The 17,338-nt window shown below is 40.3% G+C and overlaps 1 protein-coding gene across 5 annotated transcripts in view; it reads right to left on the minus strand.

Moving 5' to 3' along the window:
- USP54 (ubiquitin specific peptidase 54) overlaps positions 1-17,338 on the minus strand; it is a 90,266-nt gene that overhangs the window by 38,637 nt on the left and 34,291 nt on the right. For 3 of the 5 annotated variants that reach the window (XM_088669468.1, XM_088669464.1, XM_088669465.1), the window contains 2 exons: positions 8,321-9,151; positions 3,280-3,372 (listed from right to left, as the gene is read on the minus strand). In XM_088669468.1, coding sequence (XP_088525594.1) covers positions 3,280-3,372; positions 8,321-8,467 — 240 coding nt within the window. In that variant the 5' untranslated portion in view covers positions 8,468-9,151. The remainder of the gene's footprint in view (positions 1-3,279; positions 3,373-8,320; positions 9,152-17,338) is intronic. The other 2 variants (XM_088669466.1, XM_088669467.1) reach the window with 1 other exon arrangement.

A 17,338-nucleotide genomic window follows, 5' to 3' on the forward strand; every position in this document is an offset into this window, starting at 1 on the left:
GCTCTGAGGAGTTTGGATTGCACTCTTTCAAGGGGAATGAACGAGGAGGGAGGCGGACCCAGAAAGGATCCGTAAAGGAGCTGTGCCAGCGTTTTGGCTTTGTATAATTTTAGTGCCGCGGGGATGTAAAAACCACCTTGAGTTCTAAAAAAATTAAGAATATCATTTGCAGATCTTTCTCCAGCACACCCATTTGAGTTAGTATGAATTTTGTTGGATCCTGATGCTTGGACTGCCATTCCTAAATATTTATAATTCAAGACTTGTTCTAAATTTTGGCCTTGAAAATTCCAGTTTCTAAGCTTTGGTTTTTTCCCCCAAAAGCAAGAATTTTGGTCTTCTGGTAATTTATTTTGAGGCATTCCATCTCGCACTAGGCAGCAAATTTTCTTAATGCTCGTCTAAGCCCTACAGGGGTTCTAGATAGTATTACCATGTTGTCTGCATAAAGCAGAGTCGTGATATGCCGGTTTGCTAACTTCGGAGGGTGGAATAAATAATAAATACTTAAAGTGTAGATTAGGAAAAAGGAGGCTTGGCAAGAGACTAAACTAGGAAAGCAGAGAGCATCATCTTAAAAGAGGCATTCACCCTTCTTTCACAAACCTACTTTCCTAAAATGACACCTGTGTATGACCTAAAAAGCAAGGAAAATAAAAATGTTAAGCCTTAATAATGTTATGAATTTGGCCTGGTGCCATGATATAATTAAGGTTTGGTGTGGTAAAAGCTACCATATTTTTTTCATGTATAACACGACCCCGTGTATAAGATGACCCCCTTTTTGGGAGACCAAAATTAATAAATTAATAAATTAAGGAAGTTGTTGAGCTTTCTTTGGGAAATTGCAACAACAGTTGTTGAGCTTCTTTTGTAAGCAGCCCCAGCCCTCAATTACTTACCATATTAACACGTGTATAAGATGACCCCCCCCCAATTTCAGAAAAAAAGGTCGTCTTGCACATGGAAAAATACGGTAGTCTCCAGACTCAGGAATTTAAGAAGTGATAGCTAGACTCACAAATTTAAGTGTGCAATTAAGCTAAGTATCAAAAGCCAATTAAGTGAGGGGGTGACTTGAGGTGTTTAATTAAGCTTGTGTTAAAAACTGAGTCATACTATCTAGGGGCTAAAACCTAAGGAAGCATAGTGTGTATTCTAGGCACACTTCCTGGGTTGTGCATAGGACATTGTAATCTTAGTCAAATCAACAAGTGTTAATGAAGTCAAGCAAAAATAGTCTTGGGGGGGATTAACCATTAGGAGTTCAAAGCCTCAAAAGAAATAGGTGTTAGAGTGCAAATGAATGGAGCCTCCCTTCCTCTGTAGACAAAGAAGGCTTAGTTCAGGGAAAGGATGTAACCAGGAAGCAGAGAGGAACAGTTAAGGTGGGATGTGCCATGCAGAGCAAGAAAGGCTGCAGAGAAAAGATCCTGATGCTGCGACTATGGAGTAAGCTGGCACGCTTTGGGGTGCTGCTGCTGTGGGCCCCTCCAATTAAAGCTTCAGGTTGCATATACGTGTAACTAAACCATATATCATAAAGACACTATAGCCTCTGTTGTGCCTAATTTTGCAAAGGAAACACAAACCCTGGCTAAGCGCCAAGACCCTTGGGATCATGTGCACCGCTTGATACAGATTTGGGTGGCCTGTAACAATACACCCTTTGACTGAAGGAGAGAATGCCTACTAATCCAGTCATACATACAGGTATGTATCTCGTTCCTTAAAAGAATGTGTGTGTTTATCCTGCTCCATAAATGAGAAGAACGTGTGTAAGTCTGCCTTAATGACATGTGTTTCCGTGTACTGTATGAATGTTAGTGAATGAATGAATGTATGTATGTATGATTACACACAGAACAGGAAAGCTGTGGCTCTCCAGATGCTCCTGGGCTACAACTTCTCAGGGCTGTGGGTTTGAGCCGCACATGGGGCAAGAGTCCCGCATCACAGGGTGTTGTACTAGATGATCCCTGTGGTCACTTCCAACTCTATGATTCTATGAAAACTCCAACCATCTTTGGCCACTGGTCATTCTGGATGGGAATTGGAGTCTAACAACATCTGGAGGGCCACATGCTCCCCAATCCTGGAACAGAGGGAGTGTCTACCCTAACAAGAGGACATTTTGAAAGAACAAGTTGGCAGTGGCGCCAGGAGTCTCGGAAACCAGAACACAGCTTTGGCAATGTAAGTAGATCTGTATAGATGTACATAATTTATTTTGCTTGCTCAATATGGACTTACCTACTAAAATTAGAACAGTACATTTCTTGTCCCTAATGTCAGTCCAAACACTGTGTGTCTCAGCTTTCACCTCAGAAAACACCCGTTCTGCCCAGAAAGTTAATTCTTCCTGCTTTTGTTACATATGAAAAACTTCTAATACAGAAGCTCTAGAAGAATGTACAAATCAATGCTGCATTCTTCTCCACCAACAACAAAACACCCTCTGTCCTACATCCTGGCACTACAATCCCTGGAAGGCAAACAAACTCTTTGTGGCCTGCTTAGTACCACAGACCAATTCCAACCCCCCCCCCTTTCCCTGAGCAGAGATAAACAAACTCCAAACCAAAGTCATACATTAGATGAATAAAGAAAGCAAGGACTGCGCACAACAGACATCAAAATGAATAATAGATCAGAAAATTGTTCTAGTCTCAAGGCAGCACTTCTGCATCCTACAGTCACTAAGACAGCTGGCCTGAAAGCAGGTAGGAGCCTTGATTCATGCATCACAACCACTCACGGTTGTTTTTCCAAGGCAGAGATTTAAGATTGCAGCTCAGATTATGAAAGCTACAATATTTTGATATGAGCAGGTATGACAGGTTCTGACCGACAACACTCAATGTAGGCGAAAGCATATGAGCAGTAAGACACAAATTAACTCTTGCAGAATGTGAATTTATATTCACATGAATGGGAAAATCACATGGAAAAAATCACAGCAGGGGAATTTCTTGCTGGAGAAACCTGAGTTATAGTCCATAAATTGAAGCACTTCACAAAGTTCTATCTCATGGCTTCACTTCAGTCTGACCAAAGTATATCTTGAAAGTAAAGTGAGGCCTTGAAATACTGCTACAACATTATTATGACTTTTGTTGTTTAAATGGCATTTTGTATGATTGTTTATCTATCAGTCATTAGCTTCTCTGAGCTCCTGACTGGAGGAAGGGCAGGTTAAGAATCTTCAGTGAATGAAGGTGCAGCTAATATGCACTTACTTTTTCATCTAAATCTGAACTGAACTGAAAAATTACTCACTTTGAGAGCACAAAATATACAAGAATCTCCCATACACTTGTGTGTTGTAAGTTGTCGAAAACTACGTCGAAATATATCCAGATGCCAGAGAACCTGTAAAGCAAAGAAGAAAAATGTGATTTTTAATTTATCCATTTCAGAATGTCTTAGATAGAATCTCTGGCTAAAATTAGACAGATAATAAATTCATCAACAGCGTCTAAGTACCTTTGGGATAAATCTAATCTGGAGATTAGCATTTTTTTAACCTTATCTATCTCTATCCCAATGTTTGAGTTAGTATCATAGAATCATAGATTTGTAGAGGTGGAAGGGACCATGTGGGTCATCTAGTCCAACCCCTGCAATGCAGGAATCTTTTGCTCCACATGGGGCTCAAACCCACGATCCTGAGATTGAAAGCCTCATGTTCTACCAATCAATTTGTTCCAGAGAATAAAAATTAAAAGAGTAAAAGATAAAAGGGGGTAAGATCCAGGATTGAAAGAGGTATGCTTTATCAGAATAAACTAGGTAATATGAGTATTCCTAATATATTTCAAACACATTCCTCACTTTATTCAGCCACTTTATTTATATGAGCCTTTTGCCCACTTGTTCTGTCCTCAAGCCTTTTCTAATCTCTTTTAAGCAGGCCACAGTAAGTCATAGGGTTTTTTTAAATTAACCATAGTTTCCCGTTTCATGAGAACGAGGAAACTATGGTTACTGGATTCATAACAAGCTAGGATCATAAACCATGGCTGGAATTTGCTGTAAAATCCTGGTTTCTTCAAAACCTGGTAACCATTGTTTCCCAATTTAGAAGGGAGAAGGGACCGGTGCCTTTTAGTTTCTTTTTAATAAAGACAACTAAGGTGCAATACAATAGAATTGTATAAAATTATGCATGATGTGGGAAAAACAATTAGACCAATTCAGAGAGTATGGATCTACCACTGGCTACTAGTCTTGGCAGCAATGGAGCTGCAGCAAAATACTACACTATATATCCAGCCACTATTAGGAATGTTCTTCTTCATGGTCCCAGCCAGCATGCAACAGGGGACTTGTAGAGCTTTTTGAAGTTGGCACCTCCCCCCCCCCCATCACCCTCTTAAAACCTTCTTCCTCCACCCGGTGCTACAAAGGTGTCTCTCCATCACAGGGTTACGTTCCAAGCCCTGACTGCATAAGTGAAATGTATGTAAGTGGGCAGCACTCTGTTGAGTCCTTGTGGCTCAGAAGGAGACCATCCTGGAGACCAAAGAGGATACCCTATTCAAGATTTGGGGCGGGTCTTGTCATGAGCTGGATGCACAGTGGGGCTTTGTTGAGGCTCTTCAGCTGACATGCAGGAAAAGTACATGTCAAGTGTTAAGTGGGAGGCTGAGCAGCCTCAACAAAGCCCCACTGTGCCTCTGGCTCGTGTGGAGATGCTCTCCAAAGCCCGAAAAGGATGTCCTCTTCAGGCTCTGGGGAGGGTCTCCCCACTAGCCACTTCCGGATTTCCAGCACTACATGTATGCATGGTCACGTACAAGTGGGGAGTTGCCTGTACAGTGGTGCCTCGCTAGACGAATTAATTCGTCCCACAAGTCGCTTTGTATAGCGAAAAATTCATTTTGCGAAGCGGTTCCCATAGGAACACATTGAAGTGCGGTTCCCCATAGGGTGCCTTGCAAGACGGGGGGGGGGGGTCATCTTGCGATGCACCCTATGGGACGAAAAAATTCGTCTTGCGAAGCACGCCATAGGAAACTTCGTCTTGTGAGTCTCTCTCCATTGAAATCACAAAACGCTTTCGTTTTGCGAGTTTTTCGTCTTGTGAGGCATTCGTCTAGCGAGGTACCACTGTATATCAGCTATCGGTGTGGGTATATATTTAATTGTGTGTGTGCTTAACGCTCAAGCATGTCAACTTTCCCTCTCTTCCTTCATTTTCTGTTTTTAACTGATACCTTCAACTTCCATGGCTCAACTGCCCTAAACCACAAACCTAATTGCTAGACTCATTGCTAGTCTTAGTCTGCCTGACTTCTTTTTTCCTTTACCGCTTTTTTCTCTCCCCAGATGGAAATGAGAGTTGCCTATAGAAAATAATGAAAAAATCTAGGAATTTAGAGATGTAATTGCCAGCAGCATGTTTTTTCTCCACCTCCAGCCCAGAACAAAGTAGCAGCAAAGGCAGAAGTTAAAACCAGAAGCTTTTCTCCAAACAATTATATGGATTACCCATGTAGAATATTCTTATATTCATACTCACAACATTCCATAGGTCATGGAAGCTCAAGTTTCTTTCGTTTTCTTTTAGTGTACAAACTTATACTTTTTGGTGGCCCCATTTTGTTTCAAAATTGCTAGAAAGTTCACTATCAAACTGATCTTATTTTTAATATCTTTAAATGCTAATTTGGTTGTGTGAAAGTTTAATAATAATGCAATGTATTAAAGCCTGGACAATGTCTTCTTCATCTTCTTTTAATTATAAAGCTTTAGTTATTGTTTGGATCTGAATTTCTTTACCAAGATAGTCAAATGTTTAAAGGCTCAATAAATTCTTTTTTTTATATTAAAGCATCCCATAATATTGGATCTGGGGAGCAGTTCAAATTAGGGTAGTCATATTGTATTTTATATAGGCTCCCATTATCTACAGCAAGGGATGATCCTAAAAAAATAAGAGATGGCTCTTAAAATAATAACTTTAATAAACTAATTTTATGAACATGCACAGGATGCTCCATTATACCAAGTCACAATTACTGGTCCATTTAGCTCAGTATTGTCTACACTGATTGGCAATGGATCTCCGCGGTTTCTGATTGGCATCTCTAGATAGGACTAGTAAAGACGCCGAAGATTGAACTTGGAACCTTCACGCAAGGCAGTTATGCTCTAAAATTGAGCTACAGGCCCTTCATAGCATCTAACCAATTAAGGGCTTTTATCATTTCACTGACTAAGTAGAAGATTAAAGTTCTCTCTGCAGTTTATAACATAATAATGGTTCTATATTTTGGATATGACCAAATTCTAGGTCTGGTATAAATTCTAACTACTAAAGTGTAGTTTATCTCCTCTTCACTGCCAGCTTACTGTTAGAAATAATTTTCATATTTAAAAGATAGAAAACCTAAGTATAACTAAAGTGGTACCTCGGTTTAAGTACACAATTGGTTCCGGAATTCTATACATAACCTGAAGCGTACTTAACCTGAAGCAAACTTTCCCACTGAAAGTAATGGAAAGTGGATTAATCCGTTCCAGGCAGACCGCGGAGTACTTAAACTGAAGCGTACTTAACCTGAAGCGAACTTTCCCATTAAAAGTAATGGAAAGTGGATTAATCTGTTCCAGACGGGTCCACAGAGTACTCAACCTGAAGCGTACTTAACCCGAAGTATGGGTGTAATTGCTTCTGGAAGTCCGTACTTAACCTGAAGCGTGCTTAACCTGAAGCGAACTTTCCCATCGAAAGTAATGGAAAGTGGATTAATCCGTTCCAGATGGGTCTGCGGAGTACTTAAACTGAAAGTACTCAAACCAAAGCGTACTTAAACCGAGGTATGACTGTATTTAAAAATGTAGCTTGATGTCCCGGATGTTTGCATATAAAGCAACAGAAGTACAATGAGTACCTCTTAATATGAGACAGTAAACTAACACTTCCTCTTCTAGCTTTTCCTCTGGTCTACTGATCAAGGACCATGGGCATAGGCCAGTGGGCTGGGGGGGGGCAGTTCCCCCCATCAAGTAAATAAATAAAAATACTTAATTGACCATTTCTGTCGCAGATAGATCAGTTCTCTCTCTCCCCCCCCCCCCAACATAAATCCTAGCTGTGCCCATGTCAAGGACCTAGTTTTAAATAGGGTTGACATATTTTCCAGGTCCACTACTAAATAAAGTTTTTTCAGTCTCAAAGTGGCAACCATGCAAAAAAGAGGAATTGGCTGCCTCAATAAAAATAAGCAGATACATGTTCAGCTTCAGAGGAACTCCATTTAACACACGAGCTAGACACAGATATACCCCAAAACCCTGCGGTTTTGCTATCAATGTGATTTAGTGAGCCATCATGTGTATCCACAACACTGCCTGGAACTACTTGCTCAACAGTTTTCCATGCCTCTCTCAGTAAGGGAAAATCAAAAGTGATATGCCACTAATAACAACAATCACACCTGAACAAGAATATTTATGCGTATTTCTGACTCCAATCAAAAAGAATATGACTTGCTCTCATAAAACTTAGTAATTCTATCGGTTACCCTGTACTAGTACCAACGATCTCTGGTGTAAACAAAATCAGATGTATGTCTATCCTAGCTTTATTACCAAAGTTTCATAGTCCTGAGCAATTAGATCAAATGCTTTAGGAAATCTTTTCATAAAATTAGAATAACTGGTACCACTTAAACTTATTCTAAACATACTGTGTAATTAATCCAAAGGACTATTATAAATAATTGTCACAAGCTAATGGGGCATTTCCTGACATTATTACATTCCAACTAACGCTTGCTTAAAAAAATTATTATTATTACACAATTTATATATTATGCACCCTACATCAGCAGGCCCTTGGGAGGGTTACAACAATTTCAAAATTCAGAATTAAAAGCAGTGAAAACATACTACATTTACAAGAACAGGGTGTGCCCAGGCACAACTTTCACATGGGAGCCGATTTGAAAAGCCTACATGAAGATTGTGCAATAGGGTCTCACCTCAACCCAGTGTCAGATCCAAACCACTGCTGACAGCCTTGCAATTGTATGTGATTTCGAAGTAACATTTGTTACCACTCTTAAATACCTTTTAACCTCATAAAATAATTAAATGAATTCATACAAATCCAAGACAAGAAACAATAATTGTACCAGTGACTGGTCCCTGAATTAAGAGGAAATAAATTCATAGAAGGGTTTGATAGTTTTTACGTTGTTGCTTTGCTGTTTAGATGTTCTCACAGAAGCACCATAATCCATAGCACAAAAAATAAGGGAAAACTATGTATAAAAGATATAAAAGACACACATTCTTTTAGATTTCTTACCTGTAATGCACTATTCAAGAAACAGCTGTTCTGTCCAGGCTCATTGCTGAGACCTTTACTAGGTGCTATAGATGTTGTATTACGTGGAGTGAACATTCCTTGCACAGTGCCCCGTCCCACCGAAAAATAATTCCTCTTCCAAGACATCTTTCACACTTCAGACTTTATCATATGGAAGGTTTTATACCTGCATGTTATGTACACGAAGTCTTTTCCTTGATTCAAAATCAGAAGTAGCTTGTATAACACTAAAACTAAATTCTATCTCCAGATTTCTCATTTGTATTGCATCAAGGTTTAGTAAACCATAATTTTCTTCAAATGCTGCTAATTTTGCTATATAAAACTACAGTACATGTAGAGAAACACCTGTCATAATAGCTGAAAAGAGGAAGGCAAACTAAAAGCAGTCATGGTCTTTCAAGTAGCATTGTGATTATGTGTCATCCTTTAGTATAACAATAATAATAATTCAGGTAACACTTTGCAAATAATAAAATTGCAAGTGTTCAAAATGGATACAAAACAAGAAAAAACAAAAACAACTTCCCTTTCTTTTTAAATCTTCTCAGACTGATGAGCCAAATCCAACAGAGAAAAGATCCAGTAAAGAAAAAGCAATCCCCTCACTTCTTCTTGTCAGTAGTTTCTTGCTGGAATACTGATTCAGGCCAACTGGCTTTTTAGAAGCTGAGCAAAGGAGAGATTCAAAAATAATGCCCTTTAATCCGAGCAAAAAAAGGTCTTCTCTTCCTGAAGTTCTTTTAACGTCCTGCGTAGAACTTGAGCAGTTTCTTCTAATGTTCCTTCTCTTGCAAATGGAATGCCTAGCTGTGCCAGAGAGAGAGAGAGAGAGAGGAGAGAGAGAGAAAAATAATCAAAGGCTTGCATCACTTAATTACTCACTTGGTTTTGTTCTCTTCTGCCAAGATTAGCATTGCCTCACCTCCTACCAGAAACTCGGGACCAGACTCAAAACAAAGCAAAACAAAATCCCAACCAAAATCTAACCATTGTAGCTAAGAAGCATCACCACGGTCAGGTTTACAGATACTTCTATAACAGACAACTTGCATATTTTAAGACGTTACACATAGCTTTATATGATAATGCTATAGCAGGCATAGGCAAACTACGGCCCTCCAGATGTTTTGAGACTACAATTCCCATCATCCCTGACCACTGGTCCTGTTAGCTAGGGATGATGGGAATTGTAGTTCCAAAACATCTGGAAGGCCAGAGTTTGCCTATGCCTGGGCTATAGTATCTCTTGCTACACACATGCTCAGAGAAATCTCAAAGTAGCCATTTACCTAGCTCTATCCTTGATAAAGGGACCCAGGTGGTGCTGTGGGTTAAACCACTGAGCCTAGGGCTTGCTGATCAGAAGGTCGGCGGTTCGAATCCCTGTGACGGGGTGAGCTCCCGTTGCTCGGCCCAGCTCCTGCCAACCTAGCAGTTCGAAAGCACATCAAAATGCAAGTAGATAAATAGGAACTGCTACAGCGGGAAGGTAAACAGTGTTTCCGTGTGCTGCTCTAGTTCGCCAGAAGTGGCTTTGTCATGCTGGCCACATGACCTGGAAGCTATACGCCGGCTCCCTCGGCCAATAATGCGAGATGAGCGCACAACCCCAGAGTCGGTCATGACTGGACCTAATGGTCAGGGGTCCCTTTACCTTTATCCTTGATAAATAGTTACAAATGACAGTTTTCTATTCAGTATTATAGATATGGTTCCTAAATCACTGTTGAACATGGAAGAGATGGAAGACAGAAAATTCAGTTCATTATGATGATTAAGATTCTTTCAAAGGTTTGTTTTTTTATTACCCAGTGTCGCTTGTTACCTAGATGTTTTTAATTCAGGCAGCACATTCTTTCAGATGTGCAAAAAAATCAACAAACAAAAGCGAAAAAACCATGAATAAAATAATCTGTTTGTGGAACTAAACGTTGGAGGTGGAGAGAGAGGAGAGAAAACTTCCTCCATGTTAAGGAATTCTAAGTTCAAGCAGGATGAACACTTGGGATATCAGCTTGTATAGGGTTATACCGCAGCAGAGAAGACAAGCTATGGAACAACCTACATCTGTTTACCACTATTGTCTTGTGTCTTGGCTTACACATGGGAGTGAGCATCTGAACTACACACTAAGAGGAGAGTTCTACTATAGACTTTCTTGCTGTTCACATGGATGTGTGTATGTTAAAAAGCCTTTTGCCAATGCCTCACTTTCTGTTGGTACAGGATAAAGTGTTGGTAGAACAAAATGGTGTGTCCATTATTTTTTCAGATGGGGGCTATTGTTGGGGGCCAAATGAAAAGCATTTGGAGACTGCCTTTGCTTCCCAGACCTCCGTTATATACCATGTTTCTTATTAGAATATAATGAACACAGTCCAGAAAAAAAATACAAATATGTGTTCCAATGTGAGCTTCAGTCATCTTCTATTGGGTATGTTGCACTTTCATTTCATTATCTGAAGATCAGATTCCATAAAATATTAATTAAGTCTCCACATCCCTATGAAGTAGCATAATTCAGATTTTGCAGAAGAATTATTCCTTTAGCGCCCTAACTATTCATCTATGCTCCTTTAGGGGATGCAAGTACAAAGAAAAAGAACAAACCAGTTCTCCAACATTCCTAAACACTGAAAAATATCCAAGACCTATTCCAATGCCAGCCCCAGTCTTTGCTCAAGACTCAAAAGCCAATCCAGAAGCACTTAATGCAATGAATTCAGTGACAACTACTCATTTATATAGCCTTATAGCAACCTAAGGCCCGGGGGCCAGATGCGGCCCAATCACCTTCTCAATCCAGCCCGCGGATGGTCCGGGAAGCAGCGTTTTTACATGAGTAGGATGTGTGCTTTTATTTAAAATGCATCTCTGGGTTATTTGTGGGGCATAGGAATTCGTTCATATTTTTTTTCAAAATATAGTCCAGCCCACCACATGGTCTGAGGGACGGTGGACCAGTCCACAGCTGAAAAGGGTTGCTGACCCTTGCCTTAAAAATATAGCCACATTATCTATAACTATGCTAAAAGAGAGAAAAACCTATATCAATGATGCACATAAGTAGATATTATAATTAGAAAATAAAAGAGCAGGCAACGTTCATTCCATTCCCACCTTTTATACTTTATTTCACAAGACTGTCATATTGTGCACTTGAGAGACACAGAGCAAAGGTAAAAGTGTGAAGTTAAATTATTCAGTCTTTTTACTATATGAATTAATTTTTTGTGGAAAAAGAAAAAAAAGAGGATTACATTGTGGATTCCAAACTAATTATTTCAGTTTGATAGAAGCAAAACAAATTCCTTTATTGAAAAGTATCAGCTATAAGAGCAGTAGAACTCTTTCTCTCTCTCTCTCTCTCTCTCTCTCAGATTATGACTTCGCCTTAGAGGTAAATATTTATAATTTACGCCAAGTCAGAGTACCTAATTTTGCAAAAATAAAAACGCCCCCCCCCAATGTCTACTGCCATATTCCATTCTATGTTTCAGAGGGTCTTCTCAATCTTTTAGAACATCTTTTTGAAAGTGTATGTGTACAGAAATCCATTCTCACTTTCACCTATATGAAGCTACTCCACATGTAAATCAAATTTTGGGGGGCATTAGTGAATAAAAGGATTATTGAATACTGTATCAATCAGTAAATTAAAAATCTAAGTAAAAGAACACTGATCTAAACTGAAGTCAGAAATGAGAGATGAAAGTAAACAAGTTCCTTAAATCACATCTCTCAGAAGGAAGATGTCTGTATCTGGGGCATCAGTGAGTACTTATCCTAGTACAGTCATACCTTGGGTTGCGAATGCTGTGAGATTTCAGGTTGTGCTCCACATTTTCAGGTTGCGCTCTGCGCCGAACCCAGAAGTACCGGAACGGGTTAGTTCCAGGTTTCAGCGCTCGTGCATGCGCAGAAACACAAAATGACGTCATGCGCAGAAGCACCGAATTGTGTCCCACATGCTCGCAGATGCGGCACCGCGGGTTACAAACGCGCCTCCTGCAAGGATCACGTTCACAACCCTAGAGTCACTAGGCAAGTCAATTTTAAAAAAATTAAATGGTGCCTTAAGCACCCAAGATTTACCGCTGAGACAATAATGAATTGCTAACTGCTACCACTTGCTGAGCAGTAAGATTCAAAATATTTTGAGAAGCAATCTTCTGACAAGGGTACTGAGTCACCTTTCTGCCAGCTTCTCAAATCTCTTCCCACTCAGTTTCCTAGAAGTTACACACCTCTGCAGTAGTATGGCTGAGCGAGGCCAAGGCAATATGTGGGGAAAGATATAACGGTTTAGACTCTAGCCAGATCAGATTACTTCAACAAAAAAGGATGTTTCTCAATCAGAGCACAAAGAATATAATGTTACAGGTCTTCTTAAAAAAAAACCAACAACCAACAAACAAAAGTTTCTAAACTTGTCTTATCTGGCACCTTTCCTATGTGGTTCCTTTCTTATGTGGTACAGAAGACCCATTGAAACAGAAATTAAAAATATCTTGTTCTGTCCTATTAGCACAACACAAACAAGCTCCTGTTCAAAGCCCAGTGCAACTGAGGGATAAACCCTACCCCTTTTTCTAAACCTGCAATCAGGATGGGGAGCCAGGAGTTGTTTTGGCACTTGGTTGGTGAGGTGCTCCAAGCTTTCTTGGATATTTATAACTGGGTTAGATAATTTAACAATGATTTCATAAACAACAAAGTGACCCAGTTAATATGTACCAGGTTAAGTCTATGAAACAAGGGTAGGATTTAGCCAGCCAATTATCAGATGATGCATGTAGGCATTTAATCTTTCACTGTGGAAATTAACATTAATGTTCTTTTAAGAACCCATCTACTATGTACTGCTGCCTAGTGACAACATAGCAAATGGAAAAAGCTAGACAGTTTTGTTCTCCATCTCTCATAATGTGCTTGTTTGGCATTTCACTTGCTTGTAACATGATAACAGGATGCCACTTTTGCTGTTGTGGTGCATAACCAGAGTGAGGCACTTTTCAATCAGGAACATGGTGCAAGAGTACTTTAAAAGGGCACCTACCAAGCAATGGCACATAGGGGGGGGGCAACACTTAGCAGTGCAATCCTAATTACTAACAACTCAGAAGGAAGTCCTATTAAATTCAATGGGGCTAAGGAACTCACACCGAGAAATCATGTGATAATCTAGCTCTCCTTTCATTTAAATTTTATATATGTGGGTAAAGGTAAAGGTAAAGGAACCCCTGACCATTACGTTGAGTTGTGACCGACTCTGGGGTTGCGGCGCTCATTTCGCATTACTGGCCGAGGGAGCCGGCGTACACCTTCCAGGTCATGTGGCCAGCATGACAAAGCCGCTTCTGGCGAACCAGAGCAGCACATGGAAATGTCGTTTACCTTCCCGCTGTAACGGTACCTATTTATCTACTTGCACTTTGACGTGCTTTCGAACTGCTATGTTGGCAGAAGCTGGGACTGAGCAACGGGAGCTCACCCCATCGCAGGGATTCGAACCGCCAACCTTCTGATTGGCAAGCCCTAGGCTCAGTGGTTTAACCCACAGCGCCACCTGTGTCCCCTATATATGTGGGTGGGTACAAATGGCCATTTTTATGTCATGTAGTAAAGTATTCCTTATTGCTTGGATGCCTGATATGGACTAACTCAGATGAGCATTTGTCTAATGGCTTGTTTCTGTTAGATTTTCCCTTGCAAATATAAATTTTAAAAGCCACATTTGAATTTGATAAAATCACTCTTGATTAGGGTTCATTCACACTCTCATGGGAAACAGTAGCGAACCCTGTCCAAAAAAATGATGAGAATATGGCAAGACTCAAGACCAGAGGCATGGAAGCCAAAGCAGTGTTGTTTCCTGTGGAAGAAAGCAACACTAACTGGACAGCTGCTACAACAAACAATACAACAAACAATTTTCTGCTGTGTTTGGAACAGCAATCGACAAGTGGTATGACAAGGAAGAGGAAAATTGGGGAGAGCGCTTGAAGGCAGAATTCTGGGACTATAGCCTTAGGAAAGCATATTAAGCCAGAGATGAGGAACCTGTTTCCCTTTAGAGGTTGTTAGACTCTAGCTTCCATCAGCCCCTGCCAAGATTGACAATGGTGAGGGAGAATGGGAGTAGAACCCAACATCAGGAGGTTACAGGCTCCACAACCTGCATCAAGCCAAGGGGTCCCCAAATGGACCCACCAGTTTATGCTAGTACGGTAAGTGCATTTTTATTATTATAACAATATACAACAGAAATACCAGTACAGACATAAAAATAATGAAAAAGAATGAAGTCTGTTCTTGTTCTTACTGCAGGGTGCATTGTGGAGAGCTATCATGTCAATATCATGTTCATGGAATCTATGTCCCCAAAGATACGGACAATTCATCCCAGAGGTGTAGATGGAAACTTGGACACACTTTATTGTTCCAAAGTTTAATATACTTATAATGAGCAGGTCTTGCATTATCCAATGTACTGGTATAAGAAATAAATGCTAGTGCTATGTTGCTAAAAGCAATTGGGGGTGGGTTGTAATAATGTGCCCACATAACTTACAATTTGAACTAATGTTTCCCAAATTCTCTCTTGCAATATTATAAATGAATCCAATGCCCCAGCATGAGACAGCATCATGAGGAAAATGTTAATTATCTAGTAAACAAAACATGTTTTGAAAAATATTGTATGTTTTAAGAAGCAGAACAGATGTATGTCAAACAACATGACATAAACAAATCTGTGCAGTTTTGTACAGTATCCTCATGCTAGATGAAGCTACAAATGCAGCACTTCATTTTAGTTTTTGTAGGCAATCAATAAAAAACATCTAGTTTCAATTACTTTAAAAAATAAGACTCAATGTGATTAAAACCTATAATTTAAATTAAATAAATAATCAGTTAAATTTTAAGGTTCCATTTGTTTCCTTGCAGAAAGCTCTTAAGGAGGTCTTAATAATTTAATGACATTAAGGAAAGAGCTAGTCTTTCATTCAACTGCATTAAAATTCATTCTCTGAGAAATCTGTAAAAAATATTCTATCTATTGGGCCCTTGGGCAAGAAGCTACCAATAGATGGCCCCATCCATCCCCCTTTAGATTCAGAAGTAGGAGCAGCAGATGACTGCTAAAGGGATGGACAAGAAATTGGGAAACCTGCTGGATTCAATGTTGTGATTTTCCCAATCATCCGGGGCTACAAACCAGTATGAAAAGTTCTGCTGCACAGCATACTTTAGACCAGGCTTCCTCAACCTCGGCCCTCCAGCTGTTTTTGGCCTACAACTCCCATGATCCCTAGCTAGCAGGACCAGTGGTCAGGGATGATGGGAATTGTAGTCCAAAACATCTGGAGGGCAGAGGTTGAGGAAGTCTGCTTTAGACACAATGCAGGAACAGGATCACTTTTCTATCCAGATTGCTTTAAAACTGCCAGGTTCATTCTGGGTTCTCTACTTCCTGTGCTCTAGCTATTGTTTCGCTTGCTTAATTTCCACCAGCTGTGCAGTAAACCACAGTCCCAGAGAGAATACTTGTGCCACTTGACTAGGTCAATTCAGTATCTTTAAACTTCTTGAGCAAGAGAGCTTGCCAGGCAGCTGGAAACTCCAATGGGAGTTTGGAATCCTCCTGAATGCAGCCAGCCTCTGGGGGAGATAAATTTTAGCTGGCCCTCTTATCTTTGCAAATGTTTTTTCCATTCCTAAGAGTTCCATTCCAACCCACTGTTACAACTATCCATCACAAAAGATTTGTGATTGGTGTCTTCCACTCACAAACTGTCCCTTTTCTTGACTGCTACAGAACTCCATATTGATATATTACCAGCAACTTACATAGGGCAAGAAACACAGTGGGACATCCCATGGCTGTCACAGTAGCCACAAGCAACCATAGTAGGGATGTTGAAATCTCATCCAGGACTAACACCCAGGGCATTTCCAACACTGGGTCCAGGACCATTTCTGTGAGCTCAACTACAGAATCTGTTAGGCAGTCAGGAGAGCAGACAAACAGAAATCCCTATTCTGTCCCAAGAACACTAGATATATAGAGACAGTAAAGCTGCTCTGCTATACTAAGTACTTGATAAGTGAGAAGATATCCTTGTGGACCATGTCTATTCCAGCTCCCTGCCCAACCTCCATATGCTGATACTGTACATTATTCACTAGATTACAGTAGTACCTCTGGTTAAGAACTTAATTCATTCTGGAGGTCTGTTCTTAACCTGAGGTAGCACTTTAGCTAATGGGGCCTTCCGCTGCTGCTGCTGCCGCCGCGGGATTTCTGTTCTCATCCTGAAGCAAAGTTCTTAACCTGAGATACTACTTCCGGGTTAGCGGAGTCTGTAACCTGAAGCGTCTGTAACCTGAGGTACCAGTGTACTGTTTTTCCTTCACAGAGCTCAATGTGTGGTTTCTCTGCCCAATTTATCCTTACAACAACCCTGTGAGGTAGGTAAGGCTGTGAGATGGTGACTGGCCCAAGGTCACGTTTTGAGCAATATAGACGAATGGGAATTTGAACCTGGGTCTCCTGGATCCTAGTTGGATACTCCAACCACCATACAAGCCAACTCTCAGTAGCATATGACTTTCTTTAGGATCTAATCCTGCAAGATGTATGTTTTATGGGAGAGAAAGGACACAATATTAACTTGAATGAATCATACAGAGAGTGGGTAGATAACAAGGTACCAAGGATTCCACGGTTTAGAATAAAGACCAAAAGCAGGGACAGACACTATTGGGTTAGATCTTATTCTCTAACTGGTTAGCCTAACCTCCCTGAACAGCTAAATGGCCACCGGGACATTGCTGCTGCTGTGAGTGTGGAAGGAAGACTGCTCCCCACTGCAAGGCCCATTTCCACCTGGCCTAGGGTGCAGGACCCACACTTACTCTGAGCATGTCAAAAATGTTTTGAAATGTTTTGAAATGTTTAAAATACTTGTTAATCTATGGGGTTTAAAA

This window comes from Zootoca vivipara, chromosome 5 (genome assembly GCF_965207765.1).
Source record: "Zootoca vivipara chromosome 5, rZooViv2.hap1.1, whole genome shotgun sequence".
Lineage (NCBI taxonomy): Eukaryota > Metazoa > Chordata > Lepidosauria > Squamata > Lacertidae > Zootoca > Zootoca vivipara.